At 44.4% G+C, this 3,695-nt stretch overlaps 1 protein-coding gene across 1 annotated transcript; it reads left to right on the top strand.

Moving 5' to 3' along the window:
- Nucleotides 1-3,299, top strand: LOC138610985 (monocarboxylate transporter 13). The gene is made up of 4 exons (XM_069683881.1): nucleotides 1-202; nucleotides 288-431; nucleotides 1,054-1,833; nucleotides 3,118-3,299. The coding sequence occupies exons 1-4, from the start codon at nucleotides 1-3 to the stop codon at nucleotides 3,297-3,299; spliced, it is 1,308 nt and encodes a 435-aa protein (XP_069539982.1).
- The last annotated feature ends 396 nt before the right edge of the window (nucleotides 3,300-3,695 follow it).

The following is a 3,695-nucleotide window of genomic DNA, read 5'->3' as shown; positions in this document are numbered from 1 at the left end:
ATGAAGTCCAGGAGAGCCGGGCCTCCTGATGGAGGTTACGGCTGGGTGGTGGTCATGTCAGCCTTTTTCATCATGGGCCTCACTGCCGCCGTCCTCAAGAACTTCGGCCTCTTCTTCCTGGACATCCAGAGTCACTTTGGGGTCCCAACAAGCACCACCTCGTGGGTCACCTCCACCACGATTGCCACTTTTCACCTGGGAGGTAAAGATTCAGCTTCCTCTGTTTCAGTCCTCTGTTTTTCATGTAAAACGTTTTTTCATTGTGTTGTGTTTAATTTTCTTCTCAGCTCCATTGGCCAGTGTGTTGACCTTACAGTTTTCTCAGAGGGTGGTCATCATTGTTGGAGGCCTGCTGGCTGCCTCAGGGATGTTGCTGGCATCTCTGGACCTCAGTCTGCCCTGGCTCTACCTCACTATGGGCATCCTGCAAGGTATCACACTCAGGACATATTTTACTTTTTGTTTGGTCTGTTGTAATCTAAGGAATTCCAAATGAAATCTGCCACCAAATGAGAACTTTTTTGGTTACCATTTTTTAACCCTCAACTGCTGGGGAACAGAGCCTTGGGGTTTAGATCCCCAAAAGTCTGCCTTTTATCTTGCTTGCCTTTTTCCTCGTCCTCAAACTGTTATCCAATTGTAAATGTCTGAGAGCTTTAGTGGAGATTTCAAGCCTAATTTTAAGGGATCACAAAGGATTTGGAACCAAAGCTCTACCCCATGTCAAAATCCAAAGAAACGGCAAGTTTGTTGTGGGTTGTTTTTGGGTTTTTTTCAATGACTGATTGTCAAAAATTATGAATATTGAGGCTCTGATGTAGGTTTTTATCAGCTGACACGCAAAATGTACACATTCCCTGTCCTCATACTGATAATTCACCATTTCTTAAACAAAGAATGATCCATATTTGCCACTTATGTTGTGGAGTGTTTTGCAAAGAGTTGCCATACAAATAAGCTGAGTGCAGAAAATGTGACAGTCCAATTATACATTGTGTGTCTTTTTTTGTGGAAAAGATAAAACATTTAAAGTCTTCAACCTTCTGTTTCCAGGACTGGGCATTTCCTTCGCGTGGATCCCCGCCAACAGCATGGTGAGCCACTACTTTGTAAGATGGCGTCCCATCGTCTACGCCATCGCCAGCTCGGGGGAGTGCGTCTTCGCCGTCATGTTCAGCCCCTTCTTCCAGTGGCTGATTGAGATGTACACCTGGCAGGGCTCCTTGCTCATCATCGGAGGCCTTCAGCTCAACCTGTGTGTCTGCGGCGCTCTCATGAGACCCCTAGAGGTTCAGAGTTCGCTACAGGAAACCAAAGATGGACTAGAAAGCAATGCTGTGGCACCCCCACCAAAGAAGAAGGTTTTATTCCAGTGCTCGCTGATGAGGAAACCTGAACTTTTGCTCTACATTCTGTTTGCCATCTTTGCGGCGGCATGTTTTTTCATCCCTCCTCTGTTTTTAGTGCCCTTCGCCCACAGTTTAGGGATGGATGAGTACTGGCCGGCTTTGATCCTCTCCGCTCTGGCTTCAGCAGACCTGGCGGGGAGGTTGATCTGCGGGTGGATCGCCAACATGAAGCTGTGGAGGAACCTGCAGCTGCTCACCATGGTGGTCACTCTGCTGGGCGTGGTGCTCCTGCTGCTGCCCATCAGCCACAACTACTGGGCCCTCGTGGTGTTTGCTTTGCTCTACGGCTTCTTGTTCGGCTGCGTGGTGGCCATTCACGTCACCACCATTGTGGACATCGTATCGCTTGAGGGATTCGACAACGCACTCGGGCTCTTCATGCTTTTCAGAAGCATCGGCGGCTTCATAGGTCCACCTGCTGCAGGTGAGCAGTCTGTGATTAGATCTTGTTTTCTAGAACTTGTTTTGGGACTGTAAAGATGGAATATCGATGGAGAACAGAAGACACCCTACATAGATGAAGGGTGTCATTTAAAGAGAGAATTTTTTTTTCTCTGATTCCAAAACAATATTTTATTATTTGCCATAGTTTTGGGGTTATAAATATGATTGAACCCTTTATTTTTAAAGAAGATCACACTCTTGCAACATTCATCATACAAAGGAGAATAACGTATCTCAAGCACAAAACAAATTGACAACAACATGAATACATAGGACTATGCTAAAGTGCTAAATACGGCAGTACTCTTTGCGTCACTGACATGAATTTTATTACATTTCTTAATTAATGATTAAATGGATCTATCAGTTCCTCAGAGTGACAGTCAATATCTGTCAAAAAGAAGGTTTGGAGAGGAAAAGATTTAGGTTGTGCTGCATGAAGGGACAAAATAACCTCACTGGCCTCGACTTAACCTTTACATTTTTAACATAGTCATACAAGGCAGGTCTGTCAGTGTGCATAGCTTTGCTGCTCTAATGTGCAATTAGACAGACATTAGTGTTCATGAAGTGGCCCTGTGAGAGACGAACAACATGCTGAAGAAAGCTGAAATATCTCATCAGTGCTTGGATGGACTTTTTACTGAAATTTTGTACAGACATGTATGGCAGCCAGACACAAACTCATGATTCCCTAATCTCCAAAATAAAGTAGGCATTTCTGGTTTTGGGTGAAATGTTTCAACTGTTGGATGGGCTGTCGTCATATTTTGATGCAGAAAGTGATTAATTTTTTTCTTACGGTCAATAGACGAAAACAGATGTGCATTTATCTAACTCTAGAAACAGCCTATTGGCGCTCATCAAAAGGACTACTGTTGTAAAATAAGTTTGCTTCACCATACTTGAATTGCTTCTCTCCAGGCCGTAACAACTTCTTGGAGAGCCGTTCAGCTGATCGCGTGTGTAATCAATCCCCTCACTCCTCTCCGTGCTGCTCTCCGTTACAAAGAGTGTAGATAGCAGCAGAATAACGGCAAGAAAAGTTCCAAAATCGAAAGTAGCCATTACCACTTACTAGAGTGAATGAAAACTTGAAAAACACACACTAACAAAAATAATAAAGTTACAAAATTTAAGAAAAATAACACACACGTGCCACCTAGCATGGCGTCAGAAACAACGCTGTGATGAATGGATACATCTGTTAATTTATTCATCAGCTCTGCCTCACTGTGATCTTCTGTTTCTCCGTCTCGTGCAGGCTGGCTGGTGGACGAGACCAACGACTACAGCTCTGCCTTCTACCTCTCAGGCCTCTGCCTCATCTCCTCAGCAGTGTTCCTCGTCCTGGCCGACCGCCTGGTGGAGAGGAGGAAAGTTTTGGAGGTTGAAGTCCTTCAGACAATCAACGAGGAGGAGCGGGAGGCCGGAAATGTCAAGTGAGACTCTGTTACATAACGAATGAGGAGCCATAAATCCTCTCTGTTGGCTTGTTCAGTGTTTGACTCAGGCCAGCTGCTGGGGCTTTGACAGGGTTAATGGCTTTAACCTTTAAGTCAGTCTCATCCACTGTTAAAATGTCGCACGCAAACTGATCGGCGCAGGGCGAAACTGTCCAACACATCAAAGGTGCTTTTTCTTATAAGCTAAATGAGTTATGGTGCTCATCGACTCAGAGCTCCTCTTCTTAGTCAAAAGTGCAATAGGGTTTAAATTAATAGTCGTGTCTTTTATTTATTGTTTATGATGCTTTTGTGATTTATTCACATGTTTGTGGTGTACCCTAAATATTTTTTTGGGATACTAGTCAGCTTCAGACAGGAGTCACAGCTTTCTCAG

The sequence above is a fragment of the Semicossyphus pulcher genome, unplaced genomic scaffold (assembly GCF_022749685.1).
Source record: "Semicossyphus pulcher isolate SPU_LCO1_2020_fin unplaced genomic scaffold, fSemPul1.0.p SCAF_6, whole genome shotgun sequence".
Classification (NCBI taxonomy): Eukaryota; Metazoa; Chordata; class Actinopteri; order Labriformes; family Labridae; genus Semicossyphus; species Semicossyphus pulcher.
This window is presented reverse-complemented; position numbering and strand designations above follow the sequence as displayed.

What these genes read in the sequence shown, in the direction of transcription:
- LOC138610985 (XM_069683881.1), top strand. Translation starts at nt 1, where the DNA reads ATGAAGTCCAGGAGAGCCGGGCCTCCTGATGGAGGTTACGGCTGGGTG. An exon ending in CACTATGGGCATCCTGCAAG is followed by an intron (nt 432 to 1,053) that starts GTATCACACTCA and finishes TTCTGTTTCCAG; the next exon opens with GACTGGGCATTTCCTTCGCG. An exon ending in CATAGGTCCACCTGCTGCAG is followed by an intron (nt 1,834 to 3,117) that starts GTGAGCAGTCTG and finishes CGTCTCGTGCAG; the next exon opens with GCTGGCTGGTGGACGAGACC.